Source organism: Gavialis gangeticus, unplaced genomic scaffold (assembly GCF_001723915.1).
Source record: "Gavialis gangeticus isolate Ggan-Ray unplaced genomic scaffold, GavGan_comp1, whole genome shotgun sequence".
NCBI classification, from domain to species: domain Eukaryota; kingdom Metazoa; phylum Chordata; order Crocodylia; family Gavialidae; genus Gavialis; species Gavialis gangeticus.
In genome coordinates this window covers 199244042-199255966 of record NW_017729032.1, presented here as the reverse complement: position 1 = coordinate 199255966, position 11925 = coordinate 199244042, and the positions used below count along the sequence as shown (strand labels likewise).

The window sequence follows — 11925 nt, the reverse complement described above, 5'->3', positions numbered from 1 at the left end:
CCCCAGCCCTGCTGGTGCCCCTCAGTCCCAACCTGCTCCCTTTACACCCTGCCTTGCTGGTGCCCCTCACTGCCAACCTGCCACCCCTGTCCCCTGCCCTGCCAGTGGCCCTCGCCCCTCAACCCCTTCCCCTTGCCCCACTGGTACCCCCTGCTCCTGACTCACCGCCCCTGCCCCCCACCGTGCTGGTGCCCCTCACTTCCAACCCACAGCCCCTGCTCCCCCAGCCCTGGTGCTGAAGTAGCTCCCACACTGCATGCTCTCTCTCTCTCTCTACCTGGCTTGCTAGAGCCCACACTGGGAACACGTGACCCCCAACAGCCAATCACCTTGCCCCCTGCTCCAAGCTGGAAGCAGCCAGCCAGGGATTGCAGAAAACCCAGACATTTTGCTCTTATTTTAAAAATGCACCCAGACGCAGCACAGAGGTCCAAAAAAGAGGACATGTCTGGGAAAACCCTACACAAATTGCACAGGAAATGCTTTGCATTCATTGTACCCAGTATCTTAAAAACAGAATTCAAGTAGCTAATAACCTTTCTAAATAGAGCATGAAAAAAAAAAAAAAAATCAAGGAACATGCCCTCATAAAATATCAAAGCAGAAGACAGAAGTAGACTTAGCTTAAGAGCAAATTTGATAAATGACTAAGAGGCCAAGGGCTAAGATCCTAGATAAATGGCCACGTCCTAAGTAATTCTACAAACATGAGGTATTGTAAAACCATCTTTCAATATAATACTGACTGGGAAGCAGGAATTACAGTCTCAAAAGAAATAAGTTAGAGTCCGTGCTAGTCCACATAAACCAGGTAGAAGAGTTAAAACCAATTCAGAATGCCCATGCCTCCAACATATTCTTTATTACTTCTCTCTGTTTACTTCCTCACAATTTGGGATTCAAGGGTTAAGGACAGAAGTTACACATAAACTGGTATAAGTGATCTGTAACAGAAGAGAAGTTGAGAGCACATAAACCACTTTCAAAGTGGCTGAAACGAGTTTAAGATGAACCTGGATGGATATAGTATCAGACATAACTGATTTAGGTTAAATTGGTTTACTAAACTTCTGTCCCATAACCCCTCCAGATTCAAGTTAATTCACAGTCCTTCGATGTTGCAGGATGCTTTGTACCTTCCCCACAACCCCCCCTCACAGCCTTGGCCCAAGCTGTCTGCTCCAGTCAAGCAGAGAAGCGTGCTCTAATGTGCTCCAGCTTCTGGCTTGGGCCACTACAAACATATGGCTGCATTTCTGGAATCAAAAGTGAGTATCTGTTCATTTGTTTATTGGTTCAGTCTACGCAGCTTAGATTAACTTGCAAAGATTGAATCGATTCAGCCTCAGGCTTTTTGACCATCTGTACTTAGCTAAGAAAAGTTGTTCCCAGGAATATGGCCTCCAAATTGTTCTAAAGCCCTTGTAGTAGTGAAAAGACCTGTACCATGGTATAATCAGATTTTTCTTGCTATCATACTCAGGTCACGGAGCATTTATTTATACTACAACTTACAAAAGAGGGAGAGATTGCTACACTTGGACACAGAGGGTGCATCCAGATCAGTGTGGATGTTTGATTCCCCAAGGAAAACTAGCTGCAGCACACCTTGAGCCACTGTTACTTGTCCCCTGGGAATGCCCATGCCCAGCGTGCTATGGGGTGCAGCAAGTTACCCAGGGTGGGGTAGGGGAGGCTGGGGCTAGCACTGGGCTGACCCCAGCAGCCTTACCTGGGGTCATGGGGGCCTCCCAGGGCTGCAGTAGCAGTGATCCTGCTGTGTTGAGCCTGGCCAAGAGCCACAGCACAGCTCTGGGTGGCCCAGCTCCACTTTTGAGTGGCATGCGCTGCCTGTGTGCGTGCTACTCCGCTTTTTTTCCCCACAGGCTTTTTTTCCCCCTATATCCAGGGGTCAAAAAAACTTGCAGAAAAATAAAGTGGAGCAGTGCATGCACAGGCAGCATTCCCTTGCAGCATGGAGAACATCTAAATGTGCAGTATGTGGCACCACAAATGTGTGCACGCTCATCTGGACACGGCCAGAGGTCACATCCACACATACAGGCATATGTGCTTGTAGCAGCTCAAACAGCAGCAGCATAAATTTGTGCCAGAGATTTCGGCCTCAGCACACATGCCTGAACATGCACTTTGGTGTGGGGCAAATTGTGCCACTTGGAGCAAACTGACCCTTCCCGGCTCCTCCTGGATCTTCAGCCAGCAGGAGCTAGAGGCTGGGGCCAGCACCTATGCTGGTCTCAGCAGTATTAAAATCTGCCCTGGTGAGCAGCTCAGGGATACTTGCCCTCAGGAGCTTCTGAGGCTGAGACAGTTGGTATCTGGGGACACTAGCTGAAGCAGCCCTAACCTAGAGTGGCCCTGCACCCTCTACCCACTGCAGCAGTATGGCAGTGGGGGCTGCTACCTGGCTATGACCTGCTGCCACCTGAGCCAGCATCCACTGCTGTGGACCTGCAGCCCTATGGCTGCGTACCTGCCAGAGCTAGACACGAACCACACAGCTGCCCGGGCTCTGGTATGGGCACTGCAGCAGAGCTGCCTGCACCTTTGGGCCAGCTTCCAGTGGCTACACAGTTGGCCTTCAGCTGTGTGACAGGGCAATCCCTGGGCCTGTCCAATGTTGGTCTGACTCTGTTTCTGGGCCAACCACCCACCTTTCTCTCCTACCACACCTTGAAGGAACAAAAATTATGATGTTACTCAGGCGGGAGACTGCCCATTTACTACCCCAACACCAGGGGTCACTATCCACAGCTCCAAACCTCCCCTACACGGTCACCCATGCATCGCAGATGGTATGTAAAGACTAGCACTTTTAATTCTGATTTGGCTTTGAGTGCATCCCAGCCCTGGGTACCTTGTCGACTCCTGGAACCTCATTAGCCCTGTAAACAGTCTATCTGGCAGCCACCATGTTCCTGGGTAGCTCTTCTCTGCAGGAGCTCCTTCCCCTGGCAGCTTGCCAGAGAACTAACTCCTGCCAGCCTCAGCACTGTGGTTTATATGTGCCCAGAGCCCTATCTCCTTCCGGTCAGCTGACCGGCCTGTGTGGTTGGGCTTTTAACCCCTGCCCTCCTGGTACTTGATGTTCTTAAAGACTCTGGTCTTAAAGAGGCCTAGTAGCAGGGCTAGGATTCCCTGTTACAGGGCGGCACTGCTGTCATGCCTTCTGGTGTCCCTGCTCTGCCATTTGGGCAGCTATTGCCCAAAGGATGTGCTCCTTGTGGTGGCCTGTTTCGAACTGTCAAAGCGTGTCCTCCTGGCCCCAAATGGCCAGGTGAGCCACCTTGTCTGCCCTCCAGCTGGGTCCCCAGTGCTCGCCCTGGCTTGCCTCCCCAGCAGGGATCCTAGTGCTCCCGGTTTAAAAAATTGCAAATTCTCTGATAAAAAACCTCCAAAATTCCCAAAATCTGTGTTCTTCCACAATTAAAATGTAACGCCACTATATATAGAGAGATCAGTTCAGCAATGTTTTACTGATATGTTTACAAATGTAAAGCAATTTGGAAGCCTACCAGGGACACTATTATGGCATGGCACTATTATGGGATGTATAGCATGGCAGGAGACGTGATTGTGTGATTATATGCATTAGATCCAATCACACTTTCACCTGCACATGTAGAAAAGGTTATAGGAACACAGCAAGTCACAGCCAGGAAATGAGTTCCAGAGTTCCTTTTTAAAAAAAAAAGGAAAAAGAAAAGAACAACAAAGAGAGAGGATGGAAACAGCTCTGCCCTAATTCTCCCCTCCCCGTTTTAGAGTACTACTCTTAATGTACTTTCTTTGGAACTTTAGAATTCCTCCCAAGAGAGAATGAAGCTGAAAAGAGAAGGAAAAAATAAAAAGCCCCTATTACATAGTACACAATTGCAATACAGAACTTTTCGCTGAAGGAATTTTTTGAAACACCATAAATTATGTTAGCAGGTGGAAAACCTCTCTGGGCTACAAATGGTTGGCTTCTTACTATGTTTTGCTACGATCAATTGTACCCATTATAAGAGCAGCCGAATGAGTCACTGTCACAACAGTTATTAATTAGTTTACAAATGGAGGATCCCTCATCTTTAAGCAGAATGGATAACAGCAGAAGCATCTGCTTTTCTGGTACTGAAGATGGTAACTATTTTTACATTTGAAGTTTCTTGTTTCAAACAGTAATGAATTAAATGGAGCAATTTACTTGTCAGATGTGATAGCTGCCAAACAAGCAGCCTGCACTCCTCCCATGAACGTATCATGAGCAATATGCTATCGCATAAGATATATTTTCTTCAGAGAACAATCTATAAAGTCTTGCAAAAATGTGTACAATATATCTAATGCATGCAGTCCACAAATAATTTATGGTAGTTACACCTTTACAAAATTCTCCAAATACCCAATCAGCTGGAAAGCCAATTTCCATACACAGTTTCTCAAAATTATTTTCAGCTTTTTTCAAAGTATTTGCCAAGAGTAACCACAGGGTGGTATCAGAGACAGAAATTTCTCCTATATTTAGGATGTGCTTATATTTTTAATTGTAGCTATGGAGCTTTTATATCGATAAGGAGTTATACTATTTATCCAAAAGGACCAAACTATTCATATCCTTGATAAGACAGCACCCAGGCTGGAGCAGTCCTAAAATGAACATGGCTAGTTAAACTGCTTCTAGGAGGCAGAGTGGAAATTAGTGTATACAAGGAAAAACCAACAAAGCAATACATTGTGAAATAAAAAGAATCACTTTTTTGTTTTCTGTGCTCATCAATTATTCCATTCTTCTTCTTTTCTTATTTTACAGAAGGATTCAGTACTTTAAAAGTTAAACAGAAGCTTTGCATTTAAAAGCTCCATGGGATTTAGAAACTCAGTTGTAGTGCAAAGTACTAAGATACAGCGGGTTGTGCAAATATTGATTTTACGTCAATGGCTCTGCATCAGCAATAGGTTGAAGTGATTTTTCTAAATGTAGAAAGTTACTTGTAGACAATTTTTGTAAGACAGTGCACTCAGAGATGGGGATGAGCACCACAATGACCAAGCCACACACACCAAATAGATGCAGCTTACATTTGGAACAGAAACAATCCAGAAAAGAATATTCAAAGTACATTTTTACTTCCCTATTTCATCGCAAAATTATTTTGATATAAAATTGAAATAAGCTAATAAAATGTGATAAGAAAAGAATACAATAAAACAAAAAGATAAAAATAATAATAATAAAAAGACTGTTGCTCTACTGTTCCACAGGAATATGTTTTTAAAGTCTAGAAGAGAAACAACATATAAAAAAATAAAACAAAAGTGTTTAAGGACAAGAAACAGAAACAAAACCTCCTTATATTTTAGGGTTGGCCTTGAATTATATACAGACTGGAAACATGCTCCTCACAGGTCTATTTAAACTACACCTTCCTCCCAACCCATATTCATTCTTTTTATCTCCTCTGACTTTGTGTACCTTGATGTATTTCTTTACTTCAGAATACTAAAAACTAGAGTGGTCATATCATAAGGTGATGTTAAAAATATTTTATGCCAAGATTTTCTTTAAAAAAAATAAGATTGCTTTTACACACAAAATCCAATATCTCCTTTAATTTTATATTCTATCAAAACGATATTTCCAGTTACTTTATGTATATATTATGAGGCCAAGAAAATATGTAGGGCCTTATATAGGATCAGTATTATCTATCAGAATTAACCAATTATAATAATACAGTGAAAAAAGCATTTTGTTCTCTTCTGCATTTTCCTGTTATGTGCATGAAATTATCTGCCTGAGTAAAAATATCCCAGCACTCCAAACTACAGTAGTAGCATTCACTTTCGTATGTTAAAAGCATGTAATTATGTTTCAGCTGCAAGCACATGATGTAGGAGTGATATTAATATACAAATATCAGTCCTCTTATTAGCTTGATAGTTCTCCCCCCATGTGTTTCTCTATTCTCTCTGTTTTTGCCTTGTGGGGGAATGTGCTTTGTAAGGCTTCTATAAATTCTGGATGTTAATAGGAATGGAAAGCAAACAAATGTCAGGACAAGATTCTTGAGGGACAAAAGATACTGTGCAAAGGTAGTGTCTTTCCAGAACAGAAAATAAATCTGAGGAACAAATCTCTATTCTTCTATGGAATGCTTCAGTAAGATATGCAACAGATTGTACCAACTGGAATTCCAAGCACTAAACATGATCTTGAAAAGTCTGTTTTTGAGCTAAAGATAAAAAGATCTCTTTGCCATGGATATGTTGTAGGGCTGTGAGAAGCTTCAGTCCCCGATTCAATTCAGCGGAGATTCAGCCTGATTCAGTGGCTGAATCTCTGAGTCCGAATCAAATCAGGAGACCTTTTAATCTCTCCAAATCAAATTGGAACCCTCCGAATTGATTCAGAGAGATTTGACCATTCGGACATAGGCACAGCTTTAAATGTTTTTTCCTCAAGGCACCAGATGGCTTGTGGAGTGCTGCAATGTTGGGGCGGAGGTAGCGTCCCACAGGAGCGCGAGGGGATTCCCAGCATGCTTGGCAGAAGTACTTCTGGTCCACTTCTGGGTTCGCTTGGGAGTGTGCTGCCCCCACACACCCCCCGCACCTCCCAGATCAGTGACTGGTGCCTCCTGGGTCTGGGGGGGCACCTGGCGTTCCCCTGTGGCTGATCACTGAGCCAGTAGGGCACGGGGCGGGGGGCAGCACACTCCCCAGGAAACCCGGAAGTGGACCGGAAATACTGCCGAGCATATGGGGTCCCCCACTACGCTCCTGTGGGATGCTCCATCTGCCCCACAATTGCAATGTTCATGAGCCACGCCTGGTACCTCAAGGTATTTAGAAAAAAACATTTAAAGCTGTGTCTATGGCTGAATCACTGATTCTCTGAATCCCATGGATCTCCTAGCTGGTCAGCACACAGGGTTTAGATAAGTCCCAGCCACATGTTCAATTTAAAGCATGATGTAAACAAGCCACAAAGTTATTCCACATTATATGTATTATGTCATTATATATGGAATAACTCTGTGGATTGTTTACTGCATAATAATGCCTTAAAATGTAGATGCACGCGTGGCCAGTTAGTATTAAAGGAACAATTAATTTACTAAACATGTCTTAAATGTAATGGGAATCAGGGGCCTTAAAGTCTCATTGTAGAGATAAAGCAACACAGATCATTCCTTGCTGATGCTTCATATTGTACACACACACACACACACACACACACACACACACACTCTCTCTCTCTCTCTCTGCCCCTTGTTTACTCTGAACAATCACAGAAAATACACCCTCCTTCCCAGAGAATCCCAGAATAAATTCATTAAATAGTTCTGTCTACATGAAGTAAATTCAGACAGATTACCAGATTAGCCAATATTTCTGCAATAGTTCTAATCAACCAAATACAGAAACATTTGCCAAGCATTTTTATAAGTGCTCTCAGAGTTAGAGTTGAGAATTAAGTGCTCAATGCAAATATGAACTCAGTAACATACTAAAAAATAAGCACTCTTTCTGCTGGATAATCATAACAAACCTATTTTCTGTTTTACTAAATTCAGTGCTAACACTTAAATAGTGCCTTTGCATTCAAGGCACACGCGCGCACACACGTTTCAGATATTTTGTTGCTTTGAGTCTAACTGAACCTTTGACTGAATAAAAGAGGAACATTTGGATCTTAAAAATTGGAATTAGCATCAGTCAGGGAAATTTATACACATTTTCCAAAGCAATATCAAATTTAATTATATCATAACTCTATCACATTTTAAATGTTTTACAAATTTATTAAGCCAGTAGTGGCAGCTGTCCAAGGAATGCTATAATTCTAGATGTCATTAATTCTAAGCATGCATTGGCACTGTGTTGCAGGTTAGCCTTGCATAAAATGATTAATACCATATTTACTTGAATATAAGGTGAGGATTCCCCCTCTCCCCCCATCAGCATGGAGGAAAAAGCTCCTCATCTTACATCTGTATACAAGGAAAGCTCATTAAATACATTACCTATCATTATTTTGCTGCCAAAAACAGCACGTTCTCAGTAATGGAAACCAATTATGAAGTTGATTAAATGGAGCTCACACTGAGCATGACTACAAAATACATAGCCCATATTAGACAAGCATACTGATTTATTTTTTTAAATCGTGTCTTGGGCCAAATCATTTCTGAATTATATTGACTGAGCAAAAGTCAATTGTTCAAGTTTGTGTAGCAAACAATTTATCACAAGGATAGCCCGTCTGAATAGGATATATGATAGATTTAATGGAGAACCCTGGATTTTCGTGGTTTCCACAATATCCACAAAACTGCAAATTAAGTAGGTCCCTAATCTTGCATAGTTTGTACTATATGTAAGTAGGTACAAAAGTGCTGCTTAGAAATGTGCTTATGGAGTACCTGTGATAAAACGTGCAGCAGTTTCAAAAGAGGTAACATACATGCATTCTGTATGAAATAAATTACTATATACTGTACATGTTTATTTCAAAGTCAGTCTTCTCAAATTTTGGTACTGGGAGTGACTATAAACTCCAATCAACTGGAGGACCTTGCGGCAACATGGCAGGGCTACTTCTGGCAGGGTAGCTCCTATAAAATACCACAATGTTGCAACCTCCAGAGAAAGGTGAGTATAGGGCACCTCAAAACCCTGGCCCCACACTGCCTTGTGGGTACTCTTTGGTTGGGGAAAGACTAAGGGACATCACCCTGACAGAAACGTGCCCTCGCTAAGGCGTTAGGCAGTCAGCAGTTCTTATCTGTTACTCTCTGGCAGAAGCTACAACCATCAAGGCACTGAATGTCTGGACTCGGTCTGGCCCTTGGATTCTGTCACTGATGTCACTCCTGAAATTCAGGGCTCCAAGCTGAGGCAGGAAACCCTTGTGTTGGCACTTATCAGCAATGCCTTAAGAACACTTTAACCAACAGAAAAAAATAATTAAAAAGCTTTAACAGTTACCTTATCCTTTTATCCTCAACTCTTTTCAGATATTCATCTCTCTTCAAGACGCCCATTATCATTTCCCTCTCATGCTCCAACAAAAATGATAAATTGATGATCTCCAAGTTTTTGGACATGATTCTTCAATGGTTATTTTTTTTAATAGTTGAGTTTTCTAAACAATAAAATGTTTTGCTGTAAGTTCAAAGGCACATTTGTGACAAAGGTTCAAGATTTATAAAGTCAACTGATATCCTGACAGGCAGATCTCCATTAAATTAACCGGAGGTCAAAAGCATGTAGCCAAGTTGTCCAGCTATATGAAAGAGAAAAATTTCTGTTGCATTCCCTTTAAGAAATTCAGGTTGTCTATTGCATTTTTGCTGGTATTCTTTGACATGCTGCAGGCCTCTGGACCACATTCACAGGTCATGTGGGATTTAACCTTTTGACACAACTATATTCTGAATCCACATAAGAGCTGCATATTTAGATTAAAGCGCTCTGAAAAAAAGAAAAAAAGAGAAAGTATTAACATTATTCAGGACTTCCGTAAAAAGGCTAAATGAAATAATGGTTCGAGAGCTATGACAGAATTGAAGTAGAGTCACTTGCAAACTACCAAATTGCTCCATGGGTCATCCACAGCCAGTACTTTCTCTTTGTTACTATTCATTTATCTTCATACCTATGAAGAATAAGCTCCTGTATAGGCTCCCTTGTGCAACTCCATTTGCAATTACTCTCCTGTTGTGGAAGTTTTCATTTTGCTATCCTCCTTCAGACTGTGCTTTTCTTATGGTATTAGGTATACTGTAGCACATGAATTAATTGATTTCAGTCAGATTACTTGCAAAAAAGTACCTGACAAGAGGAAGATTGACAGAAACTGTCACCAAGGAGACATCTGCCTTTCCCAATAAATCAAAGCTACAAAAATCGTTTATATCCATCTCCAGGTAGTAAAAACGCAGAAACACTTCAGTTTGCATCATAGATTTCATAGACATTAGGGCTGGAAGGGACCTTGGAAGATCATCGAGTCCAGCCCCCCGCCCAAAAGGCAGGAAGTCAGCTGGGGTCATAGGATCCCAGCAAGTTAAGCATCCAATTTACTCTTGAAGGTGTTCAATGTAGGTGCTTGAACCACCTCCGATGGCAGGCTGTTCCAGACCTTGAGGGCCTGGACAGTAAAGAAATTCTTCCTTATGTCTAGCCCATAAGGAAGAAACAGTCTTGCAGTAGTTTATAACCGTTCAACCACCCCATCCCTTGGGGCACTCTGGTGAACAAATGTTCCCCCAGATACTGGTGGTCACCCCTGATAAACTTGTAGGTGGCCATCAGATCACCCCTGAGCCTGCGCTTTTCCAGGCTAAAGAGCCCCATGGCTCTCAGTCTGTCATCGTAGGGTCTGTTTTCCTGACCTCTGATCATGTGGGGCATGACAAAATTAAACAACATTTTGCTGTTTTTTTATCCCGAAAGTTCCATCCATCGTTGCACTAAACTGAGCAAAAGTTTTATCAAAAGAGGGTAAAACTGATACAGGGTTTTATCTAAGAAACAGAAACAAGTATTTTTACACATATGCATATAAATATACTACATTTATTTTCTCTCTCTCACACACACACACGTATGCACACACACTGCTTGTGTTGGGTAAGACTAAATCAACATTTACAAGTTTTGATGTTGGAAGGGGACAGATCCAACTAAAACATGTGGCACTGATATAATGCTTGCTTCCTTTCTTCCTCATTCTTTCTTGTGTAGTTACTTGTGAAAGCTGGTCTTGCTTTTCCTGCACTTTAAAAATAAAGAAAAGGAAGGTTTTGATAGTGATAAATGGCATAGAAATTTGAAGCAGGAAGAAATGGGAGTGGTGCGGGCATTGATAGGCTCTGCTTGTGCCTCCAGAGCAGTGGCAGCCAGACACCAGTACCCTGAAGGGAATGGGAAGGGGTTTAATTCCCCCATTGCAGGCGGCAGCAGTGCAGGCACAGACATGGCATTGGCTCTGTCCCATGCTGAAGATCCCCTCAAGCAGGGTGCGTGTTGCAACACCTGGGCCAAGTCCCTTGGAGGAGCAGTGAGTGGCACCTGATGCCAATGCAGGTCTGGCCATGGAGAGGGGGTAGGGGCGAGGGACGGGGGATGTGACCTGGATGCAGGTGCAGAGTGGGGTGGGAGGGAGCCGGGGCTAATCACGTAGCCTGACTCACTGCTTTTTCCTGCTGTAGGAATGCAGTCCAGACTGGGGTGGCCCTAGGTGGTGGGGGTCAGCTCCTGCCACCTCCCACCTCTAGCTCCGCATGGGGGCTGTGGTTTGCAGGTGGACTACAGCTGGAGCACGGCTCCCCATTCCCCTCCCTCTCCCAGCAGCAGTGGCAAAGCAAACTACCTGCAGCAGGTGGAGATGAGACATCCATCACTTGGGGCAGGCCCACGCACTCTGCTGCCACTGCTGGGAGAGGGAGGGCTGTAGGGAGCTGTGCCCCAGCTACAGTCTGCCTGCAAACCATGGCCCCCGTGTGGGGCTGGAGGTGGGAGATGGAGGGCGCTACCCCCTAGGGCTGCCCTGGTCCAAGCTGGGCTGCTGCTGCAGCAGGAAGCAGTGGTAAGTCAGTCTCTGTGATTAGCCCTGGCTCCCCCCTACCCACCTCCATGCCTATAGCCAGGAAACATTCCCCCTCTCCCACCCCCTCCACGCAGCCGAACCAGCATCAGCATCGGGTGCCACACACCACTCCTTCAAGGGGCTCAGCCCATGTGCTGAGGCATGGGCCCTGCCTGAGGTCATCTTCAGCATAGGACAGAGCTAGTGTCACATCAGTGCCCATGACACTCCCCACTTCCCCTGAGGCTACTGGCATCTGGCCACTTCAGACCTGAGTGCACAAGCAGAGCCTACCGGTGATCATGCCACACCCCCCCCCCCCC

General features: G+C 43.9%; 1 protein-coding gene across 2 annotated transcripts in view; it reads right to left on the bottom strand.

Annotated features, from left to right (window-relative positions):
* Window positions 1-9480, bottom strand: part of SYTL5 (synaptotagmin like 5) — a 107728-nt gene extending 98248 nt beyond the window's left edge. For both annotated transcript variants that reach the window (XM_019525567.1, XM_019525568.1), the window contains exon 1: window positions 8998-9480. In XM_019525567.1, coding sequence (XP_019381112.1) covers window positions 8998-9116 — 119 coding nt within the window. In that variant the 5' untranslated portion in view covers window positions 9117-9480. The remainder of the gene's footprint in view (window positions 1-8997) is intronic.
* Between the last annotated feature and the right edge of the window lie 2445 nt (window positions 9481-11925).